Genomic DNA, 27838 nt, shown 5'->3' on the forward strand with positions numbered 1-27838 from the left:
CTATACGTTTTGTATACGACCACGTTCCTCAATACGTTACTAAACGTTGCGCATCGTTCCCCTAGAATACGTGGAAATTACGCATAGCACTATGTATGATAGACACGGCAGGTGTTCCAGCAGGTATTTTATCACGACTAACTCGTTGGTATCCCCGTGAGTTCTGTGAGCTGCATTGCCGTCGCTGATTCGTTCAGGGATTCCTTCGTGGCTTATGGTGGGAGTTCTCAACCACGGTTAGCATGCGGTGTAGCTGGGGCTTAATTGGATGCTGGTAATACTTTTGGGAGGGAGTGGAGTGTTAGCTCACATTGCAATTGCAAGTAGAGCAGAGCCCATGTACACAAGGGAGTGAGGTACTGTATGTGCTGGGGACAGCGCCTGTCAACCGACTCCAGCGGCACAGGCAATCGAATGCACCGTGTTGTAGCAAGGACAGGTCAAATCAGTCTACGCTCACCCATCTGCATGGTTTGTTTGGCGGTTTGTTATCTCCCTCATAATTCAGAATTATGGATTAGAGGGGGTGACTGAGAAGCAACAGTAAATCCGCCCATTGTTGTGCGCTGATCTGGATTTAGGTGCAGGACAAAGATAAATTGCTATTAGAGGCTAGAGGACAGAACTGGGACAATGGACACCAGCATGCGGAAATTTACAGTTAGAAGATGGTTCTCCGTGTATCTTCGCAAGAAGTCAAGATCCAAGAGCGCAAGTCTATGCAAATTAGAGGTTAGTATCACTTTATTATTGTTTTGGATATGGCACTTCTTGTGTGCAGCGCCACCGAGGTTTTCACTCGTGCTTGTCTCTCACCTTCAAGTACGCGTGCTTTTACTGCACTGGAATGGCTATATATGCGGCCACTCAGCCTGTGGAATCTGCTAGATTGTGTGAAGTGAACTGTCCAAAGCGCAGGCCACTCCATTAACAACATAAACTATTCTTGAGGCCACATACTTGTGTGGCTATTTTAGAGCATTTGGGCTTTATTTCCCCGTTGACCACAGTGGCATCAAAACATCGGCAAGCATGGTGATGCACGCACACTCCTTACTGACAGGAGTAGTGAAAAGCCTATGACAATTGCTGATAGTTCAAAGAAGTATTGCATCCAGGGTATGTTTTTAAACACATAACATTTACTTCAACCAACTTTGTCTGTAATGATTTTTGATATGTATACATTTGTTTTTGTTTGAAAAGCGTCCTAGATGTACACCTTGGACTATCTTTATTCCCTATGAATTTATGCTCATGGTTTATGATTGCTCTATGCTGGTTTGTGGATTCCCCCTCTCTCTTCTCGACCACAACAACTGTCATGTTGATTTCTTTAGGAAGTGCACAGAGATTGTGACATTCACCTCTGTCATCTCTCCTGCTGACTCTGGCCAGTCACACATCCACAGGCTAAGATGAGATGACATACCTGTACTAGGGCATTAAAAGTTGAGACTTCAAAAATGGTATAAACATTCTCAACCGCCTCCCCAACATGGCAGACTTGACCTATGTGTCCTCTCCATATGATGTTTACTCTTGTTTTTTTTTTCACTGACTGCAACATCTTTTATCTATTGTCAGTATTTGCCAGCCAGAGAGCATCATTAAACTGAGTCCAGATGTGAAAGGCAAATGATTCACTGATTCACTGTCCAGCCCAGGGTTCTCAGCAGTATGAGCTGCATGTACCTTCCAGTCCACTTATAGGTTTAATATGGCCCTACATGTGCTTGTCATTTTTGTATTTAATCTCCCTTCATGCTCTCCAGTGTATTCAAGAGCTGAGTACTGGCATCTTTTATACAAGGATACGAGGATACAAGGAAGTTTATTGTCACATGCATATAGTTACTGGAAGTAAGAAATGCAGTGAAATTATGTCTGGTGTCAGCCTATTTGTGCATTTTAGGGGGGTAAAAAGTGCAGTAGAAGAGGGGTTTAGTAGATTAAGTGGCAAGGGCTGCATAAGAAAGGTGGGGGAGGATTGGGATTGGGGCACCAACAAGGAGCACCCAAGAGTGGTATAAAATGTAGGAGGTTAGAGTTGCACAATGCACATAAGTTGTGGTGGTTAGAGTTGCTCTTGTGGTTTCACTGCATCTTGTCCTCTTGTAGAACTAAATCCAAACATATTAGTGCTGAAACAGACACAATACAGTTCAATTGTTCGTTGTTTGTGAAATATTTGTTGTTATTATGGACAAACCCAGATGTGAATAGAAAACACAAACATTAAAAGAGATTCAGGCTTTGTGCTGCACTTTGGAGACACATGTTAGTTATTCAGGACAGATGTTTAATATGAGTGACTGTCAGTGTTGCCTCATCTCTTGACAAATTCAGTATTCATATGTATAGAAGGTGGCAAGAGTGCAAGATTGATGTGTAGTGTAAAGCTTAACCGTATTCTCAATAGGTAGAATAGGGTGCTTGCAACACCATGGCTATGCTCACTAAGAGAGTACACCTGCGGAAAAGACCCTGCTCTACACACAAACGCTCCCTTTACTGTGAGTCACTTTGAATAAGTGTCTACTAAATATACATTTTTAAGGCACTGAATATTAGTAACCATTTGCACAGAATCATGCTGTGCCGTTTAATAACATTACTTTATGATGTCTGGCGTTGCACACTTTTGGTATTTTGTTGTTGTGCCATATCGTTGTGGAAAAAAGACAAAGCATTTTGTGAGGCGGAACCCGTTATAGCCTTGGCTGAGATCAATAAGAAAGATAAAAGAGCCACAGTGGTAATTAGTCTGGCTGGTGGTCTATAGCCTCTCGGGGGTAGGCATAAATAAATAAGTAAATAAATAAATAAAATGAGTGCACATCAAACTGGACAAGGAGAGAAGCTAATTTACTTCCTTCGTAAAAATTGGTTCAGATCAAGTTAAGTTAAGAAAAATCAATGGCTTGAAAATGTCAACAGCTCTAAATAAACTCAACGGGGACAGTGCCTGAAGGGATTTGTATAGGTAGAGGAAACCAGCATAGTGCATCAGCTGCTTATAACATTACTGAAAGAGGAGAGAGGGAGAGAGTTGAAAATGTGCAATAGCATTGTTAGACAGATGGGAGGAGATAGGCTTTGGTGTTTCAATACTTCAACAGATGTGCAGACCTTTACATTCCTATTTGCGTTGGTGTGCTGCAGTGCCTGACGGACACTCATTTTAATTGGGCCTGAAGCGTAATCGCACAACCTGGATATCCAGTCTGTAGGTGTACGGTAGAGGCCACATTTTGTTGGTACCTGTACAGCTCATTGAAGAAATGCTACATTTCTTTGTGAAAAGTGATGAACGACTATGCTATGTAATAGATTAAAGCAAAGAAAGTTTGAAAAAATATTGTTTATTTTACAAAGATAATTAAATTGCTGGTATCCCTAAAAAGGATAAAACGTTATTGTATTATATGGCTGTTTCAAACTAGTGGTTTCATGTTAAATAGTGCCACAGGTGTATTTGATCTTGTATTTAGTCATTTAGCCTGAAAAAAAGGAGAAAAGTATTCTTTCGGTAGTGGTATCATTGTGTGTACCACACTGAACACAGACCAGAGAAAGCAAAGGAGAGAGTTGTCTGAAGAGATCAGAAAGAAATGTAAAGTTAAAGGCTATTAGAACATATCCAAACAAACATGGAGTAAATGATGACTTCTAATTACTTAGTTTTAATTATATTAGAGAATTATCAAGGGTTTTGCGAAAGGGTACCACTACCACAAAAGGCATTCTCTTTGGTGTATTGCAGGGCAGAGAAAGTCTAGAATTACAGATGGACTGTTAATGTGACACTGCTCATTTTGCTATTTGCAGTTTGGCCCGGTCCAAGATATCATTTGGAATATTTCTCCCATTATCCTTAACAGCTGCTGACCTAAATCAAATTAAACATGATCCGAGCCAACATGCTGGTGGAGGGGAAATCATCTGTAGATGAGTGGCTGCATTAACAATGTTTCATCTCGCTGTGTGTGTGTGTGTGTGTGTGTGTGTGTGTGTGTGTGTGTGTGTGTGTGTGTGTGTGTGTGTGTGAGACAGTGTTCATATTCAGATACTAGAGCATCCCAGAAACATCTGAGAAACTGATGTTGAGGCAGAGATAGCAAATTTCCCAATCGTCTCAGTCAGCAGGGTTTACTCAAAGGGTTTATCTCATTACCATTGCACATACTGTCACCATTTTTCACAGATCCCATACTACAAAAGCCGGCCTATATCCCGTTATGTAATCTTTTTCTCATCAAGCTGATGAACAGTAGAAAATCTTAGGGTTAAATGATACTGCCATTAGCAGCATGCGTTCATCAGTAAGATTAAATATATAAATCAATGTTTTGCAGAGACATGTGAATTTGTGTTACTTATAAGACAACTACACAGTTGAAAAACAAAGGACTGCAAAATTACTACCGGTACTAACAATTATAACAACAACAACAACAACAACAACAAAAAGAAAAAGTACAAGTGGGAAATGTGGGAGCTTTTATCTGCATGTTCACTCAAGCTGCAAGTTCAAATTTATTTGTCACAGACACGGTTATAACCAGCATACAACTAGTGAAATGTGAATACAGTGTTTGTCAGTGTTGAAATATGATGAAGGAGTGCTGCCTGGAGATGAAGGTTTCCTCCTTGTCTCTCAGCTCTCTATAAGGTTTCTGTCTGTGGCTGCTGTCGGCTCATTCATGCAGCCGCACATCTCTGTAGGTCTGTTATCTAAAATACATGACATGCTGCTTTGCTTTGCTGTGCTTGTACTGTGTAATGTTGTTGGAGTATAGGCTGCTATAAAAGCCTACAGTGTAGAATCAAGTCTACTTCAGTGAAAATGGTTGAAAATGTGTCACGCATATATGTGTCACGCAATCATGTCACGCATATAAAGTGTCTTGTTTCGTATCACTCATACCTCTTTGATTCTTTGAGATGCTACAGTTGCCTTTAAATCTACACTCCATTTCACTGTGTATTCCTCTCCCTTCTCCAAAATGATGATTGTGCCAGTTATTTTTCGGTAACAGAAGGCCTCCATATTTCCCTGCCCACTCTGTGACCAATGCATTTGTGTTTTATGTGAATTTAATTGCGTTGCATGCAATTAATTTTTTGAATGTGACCTTGACAAACATATATTGATTTGTGCAAAAGGGGAAATTGGACAGATTTGTTTGTTTTGTTAAAGAAAAAGCCATTGTTAGCCATCATTTAGCCGGCTGATTTTTAAATAGATAACCCATGGATAGCATGATAAACATCACAGGTCCAAGGACTGTGTGCTCAGATATCAAACACGTGTGTGTTGTTTTACCTCTCTGGTGAAAATGTGCAGGAAGTTTCAGGAATCTACGTAATCCTGCCCATTTTCCAAAAGTCTTTCTGAATTTCAGTTGTACCGCATCTAAAATCCATAAATCCCTGGAGATCTGTCAATCAAGCTGTGTTGGGTGCATGCTGTGTCATAGCTGTGCTGTGTACTCACTAGGTAAAACCAAAGTCCTTTTAGGCAAGTCCCTCCACTCAGCGGCCATTTGACAACACTTTTTGGGCACTCGTCGGGCATCCATTTCGGCAGAAATGCGCGTGCGCAAGGCTTCACGACACCAATTTTGCTCCAGCTGCGAGATCACAATACATGATTGGCACGATGTCTTCACAACACACCATGTGATTGGCTCAATGTATTCACATGTCGACGTTTTGCCGAGGAAGGGGTGGGATATGTGTAGACAACGGCCATATTGGCGTGACAAACTAGCCCCATGCATTTCTATGGAGTATTTTTTGAGTGCTGTGTCTCCACATTAGAAAGTCTCTGGTAAAACTCAGTAGGACTGATGCACCGACGCCGACCGATTTGTCAGTGTTTAAATATACCATCATCTCTAGCTGTTTGTTTCTCTTTCACTCCCATCAACCTGTGATGCCAAGCCAGCAAAACAGCATGCAGCAGCGCGTGCTCCCAAATCCCCCTCTCTGGATTGTAACAGCGTCCTCATCATTTTATATTTTATCAAAAAACTGCCACAGTGGATGCTCAGGGTTATGTAACAGTGTTGTACATATTTTTTTTTTTTTGACAGCGCGAGATAAGCCGGTTTAAGCGGGCCTTTAGCTGTGTCAGCTTGGCAGGGGCCCTGAGTCAATTGAGAGTGGTCAGCGTTTCAGTCGCACACTGCGCCCTGCGTACTCCCCACTCCTCTCTCAGAAGTGTGCACAGCCGTGTGAGGAACATCAGTAGTCACGTCCTGTTATTTGTTGGGGATTCCAGACTCAATCTGGCAACCATTTCTCAGTCCTTGTGTTGCTGCCTGTACACATACACTCACTGATAATCTCAGCCTTGATTATACTGCCTGGTTTACTCTAGTGGCCCTGTGCGCGTACACAACTATGACCATAGCAAAAGATTGTGGGTCCTCTGACAGATTTCAACTCACAAATATACAAGCCCTACTATATGTAAATATATGAAATTGCATATGTAAATACGAATACATAAATGTATTTAGTATTTCTATAATGTGTTCTATTGTCCCTTTGTTTCTAGCCCAGACTCCTGGGCCTCTATCCAGTGCTGAGCTTCTTGAATCTTTCAGGGTCATCCTCGCATACACACACGTTGCTGTACACCCCTGCACATATTGTATGTTAGGCCATCAGCAAATGTTGCCCAGAGGGACTTGCACAGTCTGCAGTAAAGGTCGTCATTCAGAGCCATTGGCTGCTGCAGCAGCAGCTGCTACGCCTTTTACTGGAGTGGGTCTTATGTCACAAACCGGTTGCTTCATCCAAACATTCACATCGCTATTACCAAGGTCCATGGTGTGAGGCTGAAGTGTTGCAGAGCCCCTGCTAAAATGGGTGCCACTCTTGTGTAATGTCTGATGTTGGATACACTCATTGATAATCTCAGCCTTGATTATACTGCCTGGTTTACTCTGGTGGCCCAGTGCGTACACACCTATGACCATAGCGAAAGATTGTGGGTCCTCTGACAGATTTCAACTCCCTTCATCACAACATTCACATTGCCATTACCAAGGTCCATTGTGTGAGGCTGAAGTGTTGCAAAACCCCTGCTAAAATGGGTGCTACCGTTTGGTCACTCTTGTGTAATGTCTGATGTTGGATGAAAATGTAGTGGTGCATAAAGATGGAGGAAGGTCAGGCTGAGTGGTGTTGTGACACCAGGGATGGGAGGTTTCAAGGAAATTTGAGGGTCGTAGAGATTTTTCCTGCTGTTGTGGTGTGGACAATGCTGTTACGGTGGTCAGTGTAACTGATGTTGAATTGTATGGATGAAAATGTGTGATCGGACATATTGTCCAATAGGCACATTTGAGAGTAATGCAGATTATCATATTCATATTTTATGTTTACAGTCCATGTTTGAAAGAATGCTGAATGTTTTGGCCTGACCTCAAATTTTGGTGGTAAAGGGTTTGTATGTGTCTGTGACACTATGATTACCGTGTTCATCTGTCTCTCCCATAGGACGATGCTATCTTGAAAGAATTTGACATCAGCCATCATGTAAAAGAGGGCTTTGAAAAGGCAGATCCATCTCAGTTTGAGTTGCTGAAGGTTTTGGGTCAAGGCTCTTACGGAAAGGTATTATATATTTTATCAACATTGTCAACGTGTATAGCGCACACATATCTTGGATACACATTTGAACATATTCTTTTGTATACTGTTGTGTCGTATCTCAACAGGTGTTCCTGGTACGGAAAATTGTAGGCTCGGATAAAGGACAGCTCTATGCTATGAAGGTTTTAAAGAAGGCCACTCTGAAAGGTAAGCTTTAATTAATATTAAATATATTCAACTGCATCTTTGTTGCCTGTTAAGGCCTCACCTTGTATCTGTTCACTTTTTAACCAAGGTCCATATAAACATAAAAACAAAACAGTTTTTAGTTATCTTCTTTAGATTTAACTTGGTTAGTAATTGTGTAGTCCCCTACCCAAGCTTTTATTGGCCTGATGGCAGCTGTACCAGCCTATAAATCCTACAGTCAACTGGGGGGAAATTTAAGTTGCATTATGCAAGCACTTTCTATACCTGGTAATTTGCTATATGCTTTGTTAGAGGACATATGAGGCATAATAACTGTGATTCATTCTTCTGCACTTCTTTGGTAACACACAGTGGATATTGTCTGGAGCTCATACTGTGGTGGCTGGGAAAGTTCACTAGTTTAAGTCTGAATGGTGGTGTATTCATGATGGAAAGGTCAGGGAAAGCCTGTGTGAGGTCACATTCTTCATTAGACCCATCCTACTAGAACCAGGCAATGTATGGGATCTTATGGTAACAAGCTGCAGTTTCTGTTTATAGAGCCGCTCTCTAACAAGCAGGAACTGTTGTTTTTGTTGTTGTTAGAGAACAAGTTTTTTGTTCCAGTGGCCTTCAAAAGCATGCCTATTATGCTCTGAGCAACTGGCATCACCAGGCATTAGCACAGCAGTTCTTGTGAACTTCATGAAGTGTAATGTCATTTGACAAGAATAACAAAGTTTACGTAATTGGTAGGCACATTATGCTGGCGTAAAGATGATTCTACCCCACTTTCTATACCATTCATCCTGTGTAACCATGGTTACTGGTTCATGGCTTTTTTGACACAGGAGGTATTCACAGAGATCACCATATTTCCAGTCCTCTGTGTACCTTTGAGTGAAAATAACACCACCAGTGTCTCAGTTGCACCTCAGCTATCTATTCAAAGCGAGAGAGAAGAAATTCTGCCATGCCTCAGCAAAGTGAAAATTGTCCACTGGTTACATAAGTGAGGCCATACCGCTGAGATTCAGAGAGATCTCAGAGAGTCATGCAATGCTAATATGTGGGCAAGCCAATTTTGTGGATTCTTCACTGCAGTGTCTACAGAGTGCTGTGTATGTGGATTAGGTATGATTGTAGCTGGAATGGAATAGTAAACCCTGTTTTACTTTAGGTATCACGCATTATCCCATAATCCTTCTGGAAATTAGTGTGTGTGTGTGTGTGCGTGTGTCTTGCATGTATGATGTATGCATTTACTATGCACCCTTACCTATACACCACAAGGCTATGCAGTTTACTCAAGATCTAGATCTAACGCTAAAGGTTGGCTGGTTGTGGTTATGGTTATGGGATTTGGCAGACACTTTTGTCCAAAGCGAAATAAAACAATACAATAGTTAAGTTGTTGGTAAGATGGTAAGACTACGGAGAATATGGAGAATAGCAATAATAAACAATAATGTCAATGCAATCAATAGCCTACTGAAAATAAACAATGAAAATAAACAAATACTGTATTATACAGTAAATCAATGTACAAACCATAACTCATAAGAAATGCTTAATTAACTAAGTGCATGCTGAACAGATATGCCTTTAGACCCCTCTTGAAGGACCCACAACTATCACAGGAACAGAGAGCACTGGACAACTCATTCCACCAACAAGGAACCACTGAGGAAAAGAATCTTGAATTTGACTTGAATCATGATTGAATTTGACCTAAATGGTTGATAGTGCACTTTAATCCATATCAGTTGTTTTATGTAATTTGTATCATTTGTATTTATTTGCATTGTCTTTACTTCCTCTGTCCTGCAGTGCGAGATCGTGTGCGATCAAAAATGGAAAGAGACATTCTAGCAGAGGTCAATCATCCATTCATAGTCAAACTCCACTATGGTAAGCATTGTGTTTTGAATAAAGACACTTAAAATCCAAAGCTTGCAGGCACCTTAACATGTCTGCAAGCCCGAGGTTGTCTATCATCTAAAGGAGACAGATGTGCTTGTCACATGCAGGCGCGCCTGCAGGTGTACGTCCGTACGCACTGTGCGTACCATCAGGCTACTCAACAGCGAGAGAAAATTTACCTTGTGTGTGTGTGTATTCACACCAAAATTGGCCTACCATACCTTCCCAACTATGCACAGTATCCCATTAGCTGTATGCCATCAGGCTATTTACCATTTTCTATTACGTAAAGTTAGTGAACACGTTATCAAAATTAACGTGCACACATTTTGTTTGAGCAGGAGAGAGAATACGCACGCAGGCACGCAATAGGCTACTTGTTGTTTTCTGTGGTTATCAGTACACAATGTTGAGCTAATTCACTAACTCAATACTCATCATGGATATCACAAGTTTGTGCGTACCATAGCATTAATTCCTGCAGGCGCCCCTGGTCACATGCATGGAGTTAGAAAGAGGATTGCCAGTGTTTTCAATTTCCCTGTTTTGATGATCAAATGGGGGGGGGGTGCGTGCCCACCTTAATTAAGCTCTCTGTCATGCTTCACTTGGCCCTTAGAAGGTTTTGGCCAGGTCTTCATCAGAGCACTTTTTAATTGTTTTCTTGTCATCGAAATACGGAGGTGATGGGCATTACTTGTCATGTGATCACAGTGGTGTCTCTTCCCTCCTATACTCTCATTCTCTTTGTCTGTTTCTCTCTCTCTCTCTCTTATACTCTCTCTCCCTTGTTGTCTCCTTTTTTCCCTCTCCATCTCATCTCTCTCTCTTTTATTCCTTGAGATCTCAAATGTTTTTTCTTGTTTGTTTTTTTTTTTTTTTAAAAAAAAAGGAACACACCAACATTTTGGGAAATAAGCTTATTTGCCATCAACCCCAGAGAAAGATAAGAGGATACCCAGCACCCGTTTAGCTATGAGCTAGCTGACTAGCAAACTGGTCTATAAATGAATGAAGACATTAATTTTATCCTCTCTTTTTCCTTTCTGTCCCTCTGCCATAGCCTTTCAGACTGAGGGGAAGCTGTACCTCATTCTTGACTTCCTCCGAGGTGGCGATCTTTTCACTAGACTGTCCAAGGAGGTCAGGAACTTACTTTTTTCATATAAAGTCTCCCCTATATGAAAACATATACAAGTATTTGTATTAGCATATAGTGTCACCACATGAATTGAACCTTCTAACGTACTTGTTACACTTTTGTATGATTGCAACTAATGATTAATTAACAAAAAGTGCTTTAACTCTGCATGAAGTTTAATTGCCTGCCATAAATAGAAAGTAGATTTATATTTTAATCAACGCGAATAATGAAATGAAATGCATATGTGACACTAATTAGTCTCCATTCAGAGAGGATATAGGAGTGAGTCCTGAAATCCAACAGCACACAGCCATTACGGTTGCTCAGCATGTTTAGCCATGAACCTGTTGAACTAGTAACCATGACTTCATTCACAGTCAGTGGTTTAAGAGTAAGATTCAGAAAGCAGAAACAGTGGGGAAACTGTCTAGCACTGCGGTTGACTGGGAGAAAATGCACACCTAGAGATGTCCTAGACATCTTGAATACGACTCTGTCTAGTTCAGGTGCAAGGGCAGTGTCTGCCATTTGTGTACACTTTCACAAGTTGTCTGCTAATCAAATGACGTGGGATAGTAGGCTATAGTAATCATGTATTGTGACAAATTTGCCTATAGTGTTGTTTGACTTACCACATGAGGAGAGCCTGACGATTAAATCTTCAGCTAATGATAATTCATTGAAGTTAAATAGCTTTTCTTTTAACATCTACGTCACATCTAAGATCAAAATAAATATTGTAGCATGTCCGTGCTGGAGAGTGCCATGAATTAGTAATATGTTTGTGTGACCTTGAGACAGACCTTGAATGTCAATCAGTAAGAGGCATTGTGAATTAAATATGCATGAGGATAGACAATTACTTTTGTTATATCCTTAACTATTCAGGTGGCATTGTATGCCATTGTGCCATTAAGGTGCCATTGTAGATTGTGCAATTTTATTTTGTAAACCTACCAATCCATACACAAATATTCAGATATTCATCCATAGAACCCCTAGCCAGCTGCATGGTATTGCCTGTTCATTGCATGACACTTTTTCTACTTTCTACTCTAATGTTTATGCACAATCAAATATTCTGAGTAGACTGCACCACCACTTCTTCACATTAGCTCCAGGTGCTTCCAGTATGGCCCCAATACGCTCTGTGTTTAAGTCCCCCATGCTTATCAGGCTACATATTCAAGCCTGCTGATTTATTTCAAGCCTCTCTCCGCTGACGATGATTAATGTAAATCGCGCCGCGCGCTAGCTTACTCTCTCTACTAAATTGACCGTTCGCTCCAGCGGGCCTGGCAGGGGTGCGTCATCCCCCATCAGTCAGGTTGCACAATCTCCTCTTTTGATTAATTGCACCATCGCCCCCCGCTGTTCTGTCGCCCCTTATAAATACACCTGCATAGCAGCATAAAGCCCCTTTCTGGAAAACGGGAGACAAATGGACTTTGTTTAATGACATTTTCCCCTTCATTTCTCTGCTAATAAGACGGGCTATTTATTATTGGGTTTGTGCAAGTAGTGCTTAAGGATGAGAATCTGGGTGATGTTTGGATATGGAGAGGTGCACACCAGGAATCTGCAAGCAGTACTGTTTACTTATGCTTAAAAGTTCTGTAATAGCGCATGTTAGAACTGACTCATACAGTGCTAAATTAAATGAAAGTCCAGTTGAATCTGTGTGGTATATTTTTTTAAAGCGGCTTTAGTTTTATCAGCCTGGACAGTTGTATTCCTGGCAAGTTCTTGGAGTTGAATTAATGAACCATGATAAATTAATTTATTATGTCTGGGCTTCAAATCATTTATAATGTTGTTTCAGAAGCTTTATTGCTGACAGAAAGAAAGATTTTCTTGCCTTTCCATTTTTCTGAGTGAATTCTTTATGTATTCTTAAATGGCCTGTTTGGAAGCTGTGCGAAATACACAGTGACTGAATGCAACCTGACATTTTCTCGAAAAGGTTTAGTTGCTAGTAGAGACATGCAAAGACAACCCTGTTGAGATAAATATTTCAACCACAACATCTTTAGTTGTGTGCACTGTACACTGTAAATGGACTGATGTTCTCAAATATTTTGCTTGTTTGTTGTATTGTTTTATTTCTTTGTTTTCTTGTGGTCTGTTAGCCTGACGAGCCAGACCCACATCAAGATGTAGGGTCTGGGAACTTACCATTGGCAGTGCTCAATCTGAGGTGCGGGATAAACGGTTGTCTTTCAAATTTCCTCTGCACCCAATAGGATAGCTACAACTCATGATTGATAAGTTTGATCAACTAGACAACTCATAGACGATGAGTACACGATGTGATTGGCCTGATAGAAGTTTCCTTTTTCCAGCACGCAAGCCAACGGACAGTTGCTAGACTACCCTGGCTGCAAATTACATTTGCTGCCGCTAGGGTGCGTCTAGATTTCTAGGCTAGTGGCCTGTGGTTTTGTTTACATTTTCATCACATCCTTTTCAATCACAAATGGGGAGACTGGGGAGTCTCTCTCTCTCTCTCTCTCTCTCTCTCTCTCTCTCTCTCTTTCTCTGTGTGTCTTTCCTCATTACAGGTGATGTTTACTGAAGAAGATGTGAAGTTCTACCTGGCTGAGTTGGCCTTGGCACTGGACCACCTCCATAGCCTGGGTATCATCTACCGCGACCTCAAGCCCGAGAAGTAAGAGAGTGCTGGGCTTGGCCCTACCGTAACCCAACCCCTCTTTCTCAGGCTCGCGTCGCTCATCACGGCCTCCACTGAGGCAAAGCCTGAGTCAGCAGCAGATAGGTGGATGAGTCACTAATCGCCATCTTCTGCGTTTCCATCGTGATCAGCTTATCTGAAACCTGATTTATCATTATGCAATGCTAATGTGTGTGTGTGTGTGTGTGGAAGGGACTCATCGCACAAGTTGTCCTATCCTTTTTCCTCAGGGGTACCATTAGAGATTTGCCCTGTGTCTGAAACATCTAGTCATTCATTACGTAGTGCACTAGGCCTATGTGAACAACTATAGGGTGGTTATTCACCATATGGTGAATGAGGGGATATTTGAACACAGGGTTGGAATTTTTAGATGGGGGTGAAGAGCTGGTGGGAATGCACGGCTGAAGGGGATTACACAGGCTTCTGTGAAACGCTGCATAATTTCTGCTCATTTTAGTGTGGTAGTTCAGACGAGGGCGACGCTGCCGCAGATTCGCAGAGCCTCATGTTGCATGTACGCACGCACGCATGCACCTGAAACATCCCAAGCCTGCGGTGTGATCAAAGCAGCATCTGTTCTTAGTTTCTGTCTGCACACTCCCATCTGCTTTGGCTTCAAATAGCTATCATGAGTTTTTTTTTTTGTTGCTTCTCCATCTCCTTTTCTTTTCATAATCTGGCTGCTCAGATTGTTTTTTTTTTTTTTACATAACATTTACAGCATGCTTTCAAAACGGCAATTCCCCATTCCTTTCAAGCCCCCACAACCACCCACTCCACCCCACCTCACAGAATGCTTAAGCAGAGGAGATTTACCCGCAGTCCTCAGTTTCACCTGCTATGTGTGTTTGCCAACAAAAGAGACAACGACCAATCCCACCAATATACTAAATTAACCCTCAGGGGGGAGCCATGTATGAGAAAATAATGAAGAGCTGCTCAGTGCTTTTACTAGAGTCTGGTTGCTCATTTTTTCCCCTCCTCTTAAAAGGGTCAATCGACATGAGGGTTTAGCCAGTGTGTTGGTCTCTGTGGATTGTTGTGTGTTTGGTGGAGGGCAGTCTATGCTGTTGAGTTCTGTTGAGAATGATTAATGGCCCTCACTGGAGGGCAAGCTAGCCGGTAAGGGCAGTTGGCTGAGGGGGTTCTGTTTATTGCAAACAAGCATTTGAGTGAAACACTGGGCCTTACCGCATAAGGCTGGGTGAGCTCTATTAAATTGATTAGTTTTGCTGACATAATTCAGACTCCCATAGAAGATGAGAATGGGGTCTTTGCCATCTACTTTTTAAATGATAACAAATAATTTATAAATATTATTATTAACTTATGCAAAATATTAATATATTAATAATTAAATGAATAACAAGTTTTAAATTGCATTCCTGTTTAGATTATTTGTGTGAGGTGCTATTTCCATGTAATGTACATCAAACAGGTAAAAATGTATAGCTACTGAAGGAAATTCAAATTGAGATTTAAGACCTGTTCTGTATAATTAACATCCTAATAGTATGCCCATCTAAGGTATTACTGTTTGGTCCTAATAGACAAATGGTTTACCTTCACAGCATCCTTCTTGATGAGGAAGGCCACATCAAAATAACAGGTAAGCAAGACTTCAGGGTTCATCATCACATTCTGTAAAGTGCGTTCCACTGTATTGTGTAGAGTCACCATGTGTAAGGATGAGTCTACAACATACAGTATACAGTACAAACACACACACACACGCGCGCACACACACGCAAACACGCACACACGCGCACGCACAAAAAACACTTACCTTCACAAACACACCCCCTTATGCATTTCCTACTTTGTTTCAGATTTTGGCTTAAGTAAAGAGGCCATAGAGAACGACAAGAGAGCGTACTCCTTCTGTGGGACAATTGAGTACATGGCCCCTGAGGTGGTCAACCGGAGAGGTCACACACAGAGTGCAGACTGGTGGTCTTTCGGTGTCTTAATGGTATGTATCCACAGTTTCATGCTCTTATCCAAAGTGGTTTGCACATCAATGCAAACCAAAAGCCTACAGAGGAGGAAAGAAAGTGGCTTAAAGCCATACTCACAGGAGGACATTGTACAATGAGCAGAGGAAAGGAAAGGGGCATTTTTGGAAATGATGGCATGGCAGTGGTAGGGATAATGATGATGAGGATGGTGGTACAGTATTATTGGTAGTAAGGCTTTTTTCTGCCTTGCCAGAAAATTAAAGTCGATGAACATACTTAGTATTTCAGTTAGTCTTATATGTATCTGGATGAGCAATATAAGAAGCTATTTTTTGCTGATTTTCACGGTTGAGTTCTGACTTTAATTGGGGGTGGAAGAGCACATTATTTGATCTACAATGTTTCTTTGGTGAATTGGGCTACACATTGACTGGTGCACAGCCACAAATTGACTACTACTACTATTATTACTACTACTACTACTACTCCTGCTACTATTACTGCTACTACTACTACAACAACAACTACTACTACTACTACTACTACTACTACTACTACTACTACTACTACTACATCTAACATCAACAACTGCTTCATTTATTTGCTATTTTATTTGGAGACAACAAATGGTTTTATTACTACAGTCCCTGAAGCACTGCCATAAAAATCATCAGTCCTAAAATAAGCTGCCGTACCGTACTCCACAGTGCTTCATCCTCCCTCCACAATACTTTGGGTGCTGACTAATCCACTCATCCCTGGCAACATCAAAATTACCCACGAGGCTGTGGGAAAAGACAGGTTGACGTTTATCCTTCAGCCTGATTTGTGGCCCGGGTGCTTTCTTACTGTATGCATGGCATCCAAGATGGCAGCCTGCTGTGCGGCGGACCAGACCCGGCCCAGATCCGCATCCAGTGCCAGCTGATATCAGGCACAGAAGATGCCTCTCGTGAAACAGACTTGTTGCTAGGATGAGCCATTGGCTTTTATCAATTTAATGTGTTGTTGTTTCATGGTTTGTTTTTTTAGGACTACCGGTATATAGCTAAACCTGTATTTACTGTGTACACACCCACACATTTTGGATAGATGGATGGATGGATAGATAGATAGATATGAATGAATGAATGAATGAATGAATGAATGATCCCCAAGGGGAAATTCAAGGTTGCAGTAGCTTAAAGACATCACACATAACATACACATACAACATAAACAGTATTATAAAAAAACAAACAAATAACAAATCCACATAAATAATATGGACAGTTAATGTGCTGTTTGCATGGATCAAGGCATGGATCTCTGGAACATATAAGTAACATATTAGGACTGAACTATTTGGAGAAAATATCTATTTGCGATTTTTCTGACTGATGCTATGATTGTGATTTGTGATACAAGTGAAGCTTCAGTTCAAGACCACTATGTAATTTAAAACATATAAGGAACCATTTACAATTAAGGTACCATCTACTAATCCATGGATAAAAAAAATCTATACTAGGTCTTGAATGACATCTTGAGCACATACAGTATGGTTTCGCATGCTGCTGTTTGACTAAGTGGAAGTGTTTCCCTGTGTTTTTAGTTTGAAATGCTGACGGGATCACTCCCTTTCCAAGGCAAAGATCGGAAGGAGACCATGGCGCTGATTCTGAAGTAAGATCTCCCATCAATTTATGAGCTTTTGCTTTCTTCATCGCATGTGTCATTATCTTTCTTTCTGTTTTTTGTATGTTACCCCTTCAATTCAAAGTGATTTATCCTTGTTTATTTAAGAATTGTTGTATTGTACAATGTAAAAGGCATTGTTTTGCACATCATTAATTTTCCTTTTAACTGTCTTCAGGGCCAAACTTGGAATGCCACAGTTTTTAAGTCCTGAAGTGCAAAGCCTGATACGGGCACTTTTTAAAAGAAATCCTACCAACCGATTAGGTACAGTTTACAAAGCAAATATTTTTCCTGCACATATCATGATATCATGCTGTCAGTTTATTTCAATGTTTCATAAGAGCCTAGACAAATGCTGTTGTTTTGCAGTTCACCTATTGTATATGGTTTATTAAATCTGTATTCTAGTCAAGCATCAAACATTCAATTAGGTTGATCTTCAAAGTGCTCTCTCTCACACACACACACACACACACACACACACACACACACACACAAACATCTGGTTAACCCATTAATTCCCAAGAGAGTAGTTGATATTTATATTGTGGTTTTACTGGGGAACCAATGCATTCATAATTAATAAAGCTGATTGAGACTAACCCCCTGACAAATCTACAGTATGTGTATTACAGCTTATGAAGTCATGTCTAACAGATGTTTTCACTATAGTTAACGTATTTCATGCAAGCCAGGATAGTATGCACAGTATGTTCAGATGTGTTTAATGTATGCTGATGACTTCTCTGTGTGTGTTCTGTGTTAAGGAGCAGGACCTGATGGAGTGGAGGAGATCAAACGGCATCCATTTTTTGCAACCATTGACTGGAATGTGAGTCACATATGAAAAGATCCTGGTCACTTATAGATTTAGAGGACAGTAAAAGTCTTGATCTATTTGAGTGATGCAATTTTTCCTGTTGGAGTGGGAGTAAAATAGGGCTTCACAATGTAACCCCAGCCCCTTGCATACACACACACACACACACACACACACACACACACACACACACACACAAATACTCATGCTAGGACCCAGAGCACTCAATTCTGATAGACGTCAAGTCTATTCAGACCGTCTGGGCAAACAAAGGCTACATCACAACTGCACTGAATAGGACTCTATTGGATGTTTTATTGCTGTTCGCAAAGGCAATTTTCTGTGCTTGCTAAAAATGACTAAAATGCGCTTTCTCTTTCTTCTCTCAGTTGTTATTTCTGTTTTTCTGTATCTCTTTTATAGTCTTGAGTTGCCATATCAACTGGTAGAGCTTTTTAAATGTATTTATAGACAGATCTGGAGCATATTTTCTTGACGGCTTTAAAAGCCATTAGCTGTTTGAAATGAAAGGGGTTGCTATTTTTACAAGTCCCGTTTTTTAAGGAAAGGCCTGCTGTTTTTTCTGCTTTCGGTGACAGAAATTATACAGGCGAGAGATCAAGCCTCCGTTCAAACCAGCGGTGGGAAGGCCCGAGGACACCTTCCACTTTGATCCTGAGTTCACCTCGCGAACACCAACAGGTAGCTTTAATGCTCCACTGACTTGGACTCTATTTAAGCTTAAGAAATATGATTTGTGCAAAATTTAGTTTTAATGTGACCATAAGCATGTTACATAAAGCAGAGCTTTTAGTGTTGTAGAAAATCCTGTCAAGATTATGATTTAATCCTGGTATTGTGCACCATGTAAGGTCACCCACTGGGCATTCTGTTTTAATTCTGCGGTGTTCAGCCAGAGATGTTTAGTGGTTTGTCTCACTGCCACTAAAGACAGGTTTACTCCAATGTAATCTTTTAATATCGATGTGCAAGACATTTTGTATATTGTAGTCATCATCACTCCAATATAGATGTCAAATGAAGTCATTTGTTATGGCTAGGCGAGCTACATAGGCTTGCCAGACTTGGGCGAAACATGATTTCCATTGGTAAAAACAAACAGGTTGATCAATATGGGTACAAAAAAGCCTCTAAACCACAGTAGTGTAGTGGGGACTGACCTTTTTGAAAGTCAGTTCATAGAGCGTAACTGAGACTGGATCAATTGTGTGTGTGTATGTGTGTGTGTGTGTGTGTGTGTGTGTGTGTGTGTATGTGTGTTGGGGGGTAATTTCCATGTTACAGGGATTATGCTCTTCTGTACTTTGTGTTCTTACTGTGTGCGTATATCTGTCTGTCTGTCTGTCTGTCTGTCTGTCTGTCTTACAGATTCACCTGGAGTGCCCGCTAGTGCCAATGCCCATCAGCTCTTTCGGGGCTTCAGTTTTATCGCCACCAACCTCACCCAGGAGCAATCGATAGTCGAGACGCGACAGACTGTGGTCAACCCAATCGTTCAGGTGAAACTGCTAATGACCTTGAAACCTCCGCTTTGTGATCCCGCTCAAATAAGGATATGTCAGTATATTATACTGTCATGACCTTCCAGAGATAATACACAGGACATACTGTGCAGGTAGTTACATATTTGATCAGTTTCTATAGTTTGTACTTAAATTTAGTTTATCAAAGCATGTACTTGTGGATTTGATTCTGTGAATATAAGACCGGCTGTATGGCAAGGTATTTATTTATTTATTTATTTTTAAGAAATGCACTGTTTTTATTATGTTATTTGCCATTTAACTGGAATAGAAAAATATTGTAAGCCAAAAGGCACTGTTCTATGTTCATAGCATCTTTAATAAAAAAAAAATCTACCATAGAGATATGAGTAAGAAACAGTTTTCAGAGAACTGTTTTCATTTTGGGAGGTTGCATTACAGTTCTGCAGTCCCAGTTAAGGATAGGCCTGTCTATGGTTTGCTGTGGTTTTTTAGCCGCAGACATGGCAGGACATTTCTGCAGAGGCCCCTCAGAACATCCCTAAGCACAGAGAAAGCGGGTCGCATTACATAACGTGAACTGATTCTGCCACATGGTTCATACCTGAGCAAGCATTTCATCAAAGTGACTCCGCCGAGATCCTAGTGCCTGCAGCCAATGCTATTGATTTGAGCAAAGAGCCTGTTCCATGAATGATTGACATAGGCAGATGTCTGCCATATATACAGTGCACACACTCACAAACACACACACAAACACAAACACAAACACAGACACACACACACACACACACACACACACACACACACACAACCTGAACAATAGGATCTGACATGGTGTAGGGATCTGTCTCTGGATATTTCCATTTCAACACAAGCCATCAGGCGAGACCTCGCCCAGCAGGGCTGATAAATATGCATGAAAGGATGTGTGTGGAACAGAGCTCAGTGCCCACATCCCATTTGAGCTAGTCCATACAAGTGAACCTATTTTATTTACATTTTCGTCCCTGTCTGTGTGTACACCATATGTTATGCCATGAAGCTAAGATTAGGTGCATTCTTCATGTAGCGACCGATGAATAAGTGTGAATTATTTAAACGTCTGCTGAACTTCCATATCTATACGTTCAGTTTTGAATTAGAAAGAATTTAATAGGTCCTCAGTCAAGAAAACAACAATGATATTCATGCACATACCGGTACTGTCTCCTTAGAGTATCTGAGTGTTAATAGTATCTCTTGGTCACTATAAATATATGACCGACAAAGGCTCATTCACTTCGTCCCCTGACACTGAACATTTGTTTGTTTGTTTTGCTTATTGTTTGCACAGCAACTCCATGGGAATAACATCCGCTTCACTGATGGCTATGAGCTAAAGGAGGATGTGGGCATCGGTGCATACTCTGTGTGCAAGCGCTGTGTCCACAGAATCACCAGCGTGGAGTATGCAGTCAAAGTAAGTTCAAAGTAGCCACCCTTATGGTACAAAACATGCACATATCATATTAACTGTAAATAACTTTGACAGGCTCCTTTTTGCCCACTCCACGTGTCTGTGAAATTGTTCAGGGAGCAGCAATCTAATCTTCTTGTCTGACAGGAATGCTTAGATTTGTTTTCTTGTGTTGGTCTGTTCAATTTGTTCATTTACTGTCTTTTTTTCCAGATTATTGACAAGGCCAAGAAGGATCCATCAGAGGAGATAGAGATTCTCCTGAGATATGGGCAGCACCCAAACATCATCACCCTGAAAGATGTGAGCAATCTCACAGTTACACAGATGGATGCCCATGTCCCTTCTGTGACCAATCAACTGATAAACAAGCAAAGTCGCAGACTAGGGATTCCCTTTAGCTCATTCAGTCACCAAGCGGTGGTACACTTAAACTTTAAAGTCTGGGTCTGTGCTGAAGGTTCCTACTTGTGCTATTTATAGCATGTTTTTAATCTTGCTAGTCAGCCCATCAAAGCTCTGTAATGTAGCCATTGGTTTAGAACTGCATTGGACACTTGTATGGGACAGCTACTGTAGCTTTGGTATGGAATGTCATCTTGGTGTTCCTTTAAACATTTCAATTTTGTATCACCATACAAAAACATGCATCTTTATTTCTAATATTTTACATAGTGAACCTAAAATGTATTTATGCTCATCTAGAGTGTTGAGTTGTAGAGACCTGTCATCAATATCAGAGATATGGCTGTTTTCAAAATGTCATACCAGAGAGGGTTGAAGCAGAGCATAGTGATCAAGGGTCTTTGGTCATACTGATGTAACATTCACTGCAACTTACTACTTTTCTGTCTACAAGCATTGTGCAGTATGCATTTCAGAAACTGCCAAAGTCATGAAAATGTGGCCAGAAGTCATAGATGAGTCCATTGTTGCTGAGTATGTTCCTGTACTGTCTGCAGGTGTATGATGATGGGAAGTATGTGTACCTGGTGATGGAGCTGATGAGGGGAGGGGAGCTGCTGGACAGGATCCTCTATCAGAAGTGCTTCTCCGAGCGGGAGGCCTCAGCAGTTCTCTGTACCCTCACTAAGACTGTGGAGTATCTCCACTCCCAAGGGGTAAGTGCAAGAACCTGCCTTTACTTCAGTTATATACAAAACATACATGACAACTGGACCTCTGAGCGATGAGTAATTTACTAACATCAGGATCAACCACCTCACCGATACACCAATCACTAGCCTTAAATTACTGCTCTTGTAGACTCCTCACAAGCGTTTTGATGTGAAAACCTTCCATTGTCAGTGTCATGTTGAATTAGACCTGTACTATTCAGGAAAGTTTGACTCTCTCCCATTTAGCAAAGTAGGATCATAAAGAACTAAATAGTGAATAGTTGAGATAAGGTTAGAGATAAATGTTGACTTACTTACTTTGTTTTTCTCTGCAGTTTGTGGGTGGATCACAGTTATCCAAATGAAATAGCCCTTTTTGTTCTGTTGCTAAGGATACTCTGTTTCTTCTTGCTTGTGTTGAGGTTATCAAGCAGCCAATTGCATCTATGACTGACTTTAGAACACAGTATTTTAAATGTTTTTACAAAGTACAGATACAGTGAATAGGTTTTTCTCAAATGACTGCAAATTAACATAATTTTCAAACGTAATTAAAAATTGATGTATAACTCACATATGTGTGTAAGACACTGCTAGTCTCAACCTAGACCTGTTTGTTGTCCATTAAAGCAAAGACAATTGATCCGTATTATAACCTATAAAGGGATGTCCATCTGTTAGTAGCTCCATCTTATCACTCTAATGATGATCTCATCTTGTCTCGTGCTTCTGCATTCAATATAAAAGACGTCACCCTAGTGGAGTGGGATGTCACATCTGTGCCAGACCATTATTACTTACTTAGCATTGTTGAATTTTATCTAAGGTCGTCCATCGAGACTTGAAGCCAAGCAATATCCTCTATGTGGATGAGACAGGCGATCCAGAGTCCATCCGAATTTGTGACTTTGGCTTTGCCAAACAGCTGAGAGCGGAAAATGGCCTCCTCATGACGCCGTGTTACACAGCTAACTTTGTCGCTCCAGAGGTAAGAGAAACATTGTTGTGTTCGTTTGTTTTGTTTTGCCATTTGTTTTTATTTATTTTCTCTTTTCCCTGTTCCCTATGAAGTGACAGTCACAAATTGTTATCTCAGAAAACAGATGAGTGGTACCGTACAGAACCAGTCTCCTTTAAGGGGATCCCTTTAGGAGAAAACACTGAAAATAGAGTACAGTGAAGTGTGTGGGGTGGCTGACATTAGTCAAATGCATCAGAAAAGTTTGGTCTTGGAAAGCCAGTTATATTTGGGGGCAGCCGTGGCCTACTGGTTAGCGCTTTGGACTTGTAACCGAAGGGTTGCTGATTCGAACCCTGACCAGTAGAAAGCGGCTGAAGTGCCCTTGAGCAAGGCACCTAACCCCTCACTGCTCCCCAACGCCGCTGTTGTTGCAGGCAGCTCACTGCGCCGGGATTAGTGTGTGCTTCACCTCACTGTGTTCACTGTGTGCTGAGTGTGTTTCACTAATTCACGGATTGTGCTTGTACTTATACTGCTGCATCACCATGTTTCCATGTTCCATGTCTTGTTTAGGTCCTGAAAAAGCAGGGCTATGACGCGGCCTGTGACATCTGGAGTCTGGGAATTTTACTCTACACCATGTTAGCAGGGTAAGAAAACATAATTGACCTCAAAGCAAATAATTTTCCAAATTCAGTATGCCATGTCTGGGGAAGCGATGAAGCAAAGGATTATAATTTCATTGTAGCAAATACAATTTCATAGTAGAAAATTCTGTTTTTCATTTCGCTTTATGACTGTACATGATTTATAAAATCACACACTATGGTACATTTTCCCGGTCCATCATTTCTAGGACGTGGAGGGATTTCCAGGGTCAAGTTAACAGCTGATGCGCTGTAATTGTTCTTTGGACAAACCTATCAGATGCAGACCTGACAATTTAATGTTCCTGGTTGAAGCTTTGGGTTTAAATCTCCACATAATCTGGGCATCTGGGGGGAAAGGGATTTCTTTCCCCTTTGTGCCATTTTTGTAGCCCCTTACAAAGCCTGTGTGCTCACAGTCATAAGCAGTAACGTTTTTTTTATTTTTATAGAAAAACAATTGTACAGATCAGGTAAACATGGCCATTTCGGGTCTGTTGTCAGGCTCAGGAGCACTATGTCCTTTCCACAGATTCACCCCTTTTGCCAACGGCCCAGATGATACGTCAGAAGAAATCCTCGCCCGGATTGGCAGCGGTAAATATGCCCTCACGGGAGGCAACTGGGACACGGTATCAGATGCAGCCAAGGTACTTCCGACTCAGCTGGCATAGTTTTTATAGAATAACTTGTCACTGCATCATTTACTTCAGGGATTGATATTCTGCCGTTAAAGTTTCTAATCATTACCTTCCCTTCACTATCTTATCTATACTATACTTATCGCCAAATCATCCTAGAATGGATCATTAAGAAGTAATCAAGTAGCAAGTCATTTGAATCATTCACTCTTCTCTCTATCTATCTATCTATCTATCTATCTATCTATCTATTGCCCATTATCAGGACATTGTGTCAAATATGCTGCATGTGGATCCTCATCAGCGGCTGACAGCACCTCAGGTCCTCCGGCACCAGTGGATTGTGAACCGGGAGCAGCTCTCCCAGAGCCAGCTTATCAGACAAGACGTGCTACTGGTGAAGGTAGCACCTCTGAGTCACGCTCAGCTGTCAATCTCTCTCTCTCTCTTTCTCTCTCTCTCTCTCTCTCTCTCTTTTAAAGGTCCAGTATGTAGGAAATAATGGAAAATAATCTGTAACCATTCCAAAAATGATCACCATATGTTGTCAGAGAGTAAGGAAACACGATGAACTGAAGTAATGGCTTATTTGACAACATTACTCTAACCCGTAAAACCCCGTAAGACCCATGAAAAAAATGAGTTACGGGGCGGAATCGCTTGGAATGTTCGTTTATGTTTTGAACGATTCATTCTAGAATAGCGTATTAATAATGGGCTAGCACGTCCTCCTATTTGGGTTGCCAAATTAGCAAAAGCCAACTGTCAACAGCTGTCAGTTGTAGTCATGAACGCCTACGAGAGGCAGGCAAGTTTACAAAATTATCACTCACTCTCTCCCTTTCCACCACCCCCTCTCTCCTTCCATTTGCCTCTCTCTCTCTCTCTGCTCTCTCTTTTTTCTCAGCTTCTCTCTTCCAAATTTTCTCTTTAATTCTCCTTTTCTCTCACTCTGCCTGTTTGTCTGTTTACATCCACTGTCCACACACTGACAAGTAGGCTACAAGCGCCTGCAGATGGTTTTGGCACTTCTTGCAAATGCACTAGTGTGATTCTGTGTGAGAGAGAGACGGAGAGACAGAGAGTGGATGGGTGTGTGTCATAAACCTACCCTTTCCTGCAGTCTAATTTTTTGGTTGGTGATGTGTGGATAAAACATGAATGTCTGTTAATGTAAGCCAAGCCAACATACATCGTACAACGTACATCACTGATATTTTATATCTGCCTATTAAAGCAATTAATTTTACAGACGAATTTGAATTACCTATACACAGCAATGTGGTTATTACTCTGTGACTCTAAGCGAATGGGTTAATATGTCAGCATAACTACAAATGCATTGTAACTCATTACTGCCATCTGCTGTTCTTGTTCTGTGAAACATAATTTTTTAAAACATTATATGCCATGCATATTACTAATGTGTGTCACTTGGATGTTTTAATGTATTGTTTTGTTTGTCTGTTTGTTTGTTTTTGTAAAGGGTGCAATGGCTGCCACCTATTTTGCTCTTAATCGGTCGCCTCAAGCACCAAAGCTGGAACCTGTGTTGTCATCTGTTCTGGCTCAGAGAAGAGGAATGAAGAGACTCACATCCACACGACTATAGTACAGCTGCACAAGAAACACCAAAAATATCATGATGTACAGCAACAGAGACTTGCCAAAGGACTACAATTACTTTGTGCGCAGTACCACATGGACGAGATTGACTGATAGAGGTGCCTAGGTGTTTTGTGTTTGTGGTCCACAATTTCTGCTTTTTGATAATTGGCACACTAAAATGTGAATGAGATAAAGACAAAAGTTCAATAAGCTGTCACATACGCCAAAATGCGTCATTTTGATAATTTGCTACGTTAGTATTGTACATCTCCTAATTCTAGTTTCATTCTTTTGTACTTTTAGCTTGTATGAAATATGAAGTTGCCATCCAATCACTCTAACCCAAACATCCCCCCAACATCAGTCACATTCAACCTTTACAGACTAGTACTTGAAAAGCTATGGAATTTTACATATTATAACATAACCTGCATAAAAGTCAAGAATTTCCAGTGCTATTAGCTGTTCCGTGTTTGATCACTATAAAAAGAACAGGCTGATTGTGAGATACAGAACTATAGAGGCCAGAGAGGGTTTTGAGTATAGCACAAAGAAACAGGCCGAGCCTGCCTTCAAGAGCATAGGGTGCAATAATGCAATCATAGATAGTTGCATAACCTCCCACACTCATTGTGAATTAGGCTACCATATTTACTCTTCACCTCACTGTGTTTTTGTGTGTGTTTTTATTTATAAGTATAGTGTTGTGCAGTTGCAATTTATTTGGAGAATCCTCTTGACTATTTTTATTTCCCAGTATGATGGTCTTCTTTGCTTTAGCATAGGGCCCAGCTAAAGGGAGGATTTTGAAATGTCTTTTTGGTGACAAGGACCTACAGTAGGTGTACATGTGCTTGTTGTGGTACCTTTTTCAGATGATTGCCTTTTCTCTCAATTGAGTGCATCATTTTGTGTTAAATATGTACTGCTGTATATGTAATTAGTTTGACTTTTGTTTTAAACATATTGTTTTTATTTATTGAGCATGGAAGTTCAGTTGTTATTTAACATTCAATTTATAGTCATCATCAAATAACACTAAATTATGTAAATAGTGTAAATATGTAATTTGTATAAAATGGTTTTACCCTTTGGTAATTTATTTATTTATTTGTTAAGCTATTCGTAGCCTTCATGTGTATGTACTTCTCAGCACTAGTGCTCTTGGTACCATTTATCGAGGGTACCTAAAAAATGTGTTTTGTAATCTGATAATCAAAGTGCACTTTATACATTGTCAAAGTCATGAACAAATGCTAACAGAAACAAGAATATGTTGTTGTTTGTTGTGGGGGGGGGTCATTTGATTTGGATTTGCTGGTAAAAGCCACTTTTAGGTGAAACCACTAAAAAAACATGTATCAAGGTTTAGAAAAATATGAATGTAAAAATGGCCTGTGAGAATGGAGCAGTTTTTCAAAGTATCTGCAGAGTTTGACCAGCAACAGCTTCTATGTAAGCATGCGACTAAAGTACTTTGGCAATTCACCCAAGGACCTGTGTTATGGAAGAAATGTCATAATAAATATTCACTTTAAAATATATTGTTGGAATATTTGTGAGCAATGAGCTTACTATCATAATAGTGATAAAAATGGCATAATTATATAGGCAGATGCCTTGCCATTCCTTAATAATCTAGGACTTTTCAGATACATTTTATTCATTAGAGCTGATATACTATACTGTCAAAGTATTTTACAGAAGCAGACTTAATAATGCTTGGTTGGGTGGCATTGGCCACATAACCAACCAGAGTTAAGTGTCTACAGAATTGCTTTCTTTGCTTTCTTACTTGGCAGGTAAACAAACTTTCTTGGACACGTTGGTTTTAGATAAGACTTAGCCTATACTTTGTTTACCCCAAGGTGTCAGTATA

The 27838-nt window shown here is 40.6% G+C and overlaps 1 protein-coding gene across 1 annotated transcript; it reads left to right on the forward strand.

Moving 5' to 3' along the window:
- On the forward strand, positions 1–27501 carry rps6ka2 (ribosomal protein S6 kinase, polypeptide 2). The gene is made up of 21 exons (XM_048270472.1): positions 1–732; positions 7516–7632; positions 7737–7818; positions 9631–9711; positions 10787–10866; positions 13429–13535; positions 15134–15171; positions 15392–15534; positions 17115–17185; positions 17376–17464; positions 17968–18032; positions 18620–18722; positions 19410–19540; positions 20862–20987; positions 21198–21287; positions 21947–22105; positions 22929–23090; positions 23637–23713; positions 24243–24360; positions 24617–24754; positions 25838–27501. Exons 1-21 carry the CDS (start codon positions 634–636, stop codon positions 25961–25963), a joined length of 2202 nt encoding a protein of 733 aa, XP_048126429.1. The 5' UTR covers positions 1–633; the 3' UTR covers positions 25964–27501.
- Positions 27502–27838: the final 337 nt, after the last annotated feature.

The sequence above is a fragment of the Alosa alosa genome, chromosome 18 (assembly GCF_017589495.1).
Source record: "Alosa alosa isolate M-15738 ecotype Scorff River chromosome 18, AALO_Geno_1.1, whole genome shotgun sequence".
NCBI lineage: Eukaryota > Metazoa > Chordata > Actinopteri > Clupeiformes > Clupeidae > Alosa > Alosa alosa.

Excerpts from the sequence above, each read along its gene's own strand:
- rps6ka2 (XM_048270472.1), top strand. The coding sequence starts at position 634 with ATGGACACCAGCATGCGGAAATTTACAGTTAGAAGATGGTTCTCCGTG. Across the intron at positions 733-7,515 it reads CAAGTCTATGCAAATTAGAG|GACGATGCTATCTTGAAAGA; the intron begins GTTAGTATCACT and ends TCTCTCCCATAG. Across the intron at positions 20,988-21,197 it reads GCGTGGAGTATGCAGTCAAA|ATTATTGACAAGGCCAAGAA; the intron begins GTAAGTTCAAAG and ends CTTTTTTTCCAG.